At 74.1% G+C, this 355-nt stretch overlaps 1 protein-coding gene across 1 annotated transcript in view; it reads left to right on the top strand.

Annotated features, from left to right (window-relative positions):
- Nucleotides 1–8: 8 nt before the first annotated feature.
- Nucleotides 9–355, top strand: part of LOC104129983 (tetraspanin-6) — an 8,567-nt gene continuing 8,220 nt past the window's right edge. The window contains exon 1 of the mRNA XM_035898597.1: nucleotides 9–107. Coding sequence (XP_035754490.1) covers nucleotides 9–107 — 99 coding nt within the window. The remainder of the gene's footprint in view (nucleotides 108–355) is intronic.

Genomic DNA, 355 nt, shown 5'->3' on the forward strand with positions numbered 1-355 from the left:
TGGGGGGGATGCGGCCCCTCGCCTGCGCGCCAGGGAAGGATGAAGCTGCTGGAGGGACGGCGCTGGAGGGGCCTGGCCAGAGCTGCTGGCCCTGCGCCCTCCGTGCTGTGCAGAGGGGCCCGTGGCCCCACGGACTGGGGGGAGGACAGCCTCGTGCCGTCCTTGTGGGCCACCCTCTGGCCTGCACCGTGTCCCCATGGGAGAGGGAGCTGTAGAGGGGGAGAGGGCTGGCGTCCTTCCCTGCAGCCCCTCGGCGCCTGGGCCGGCCGCGGCATTCCCCAGCACTGAGCTCACGTTTCCGCCGCGTTTCCGCTGCCCCCTCCTCGCCGCCAGCCCACCCCACCGCAGCCCCTGC

Source organism: Egretta garzetta, unplaced genomic scaffold (assembly GCF_000687185.1).
Source record: "Egretta garzetta isolate BGI_Z169 unplaced genomic scaffold, ASM68718v1 scaffold220, whole genome shotgun sequence".
NCBI lineage: Eukaryota > Metazoa > Chordata > Aves > Pelecaniformes > Ardeidae > Egretta > Egretta garzetta.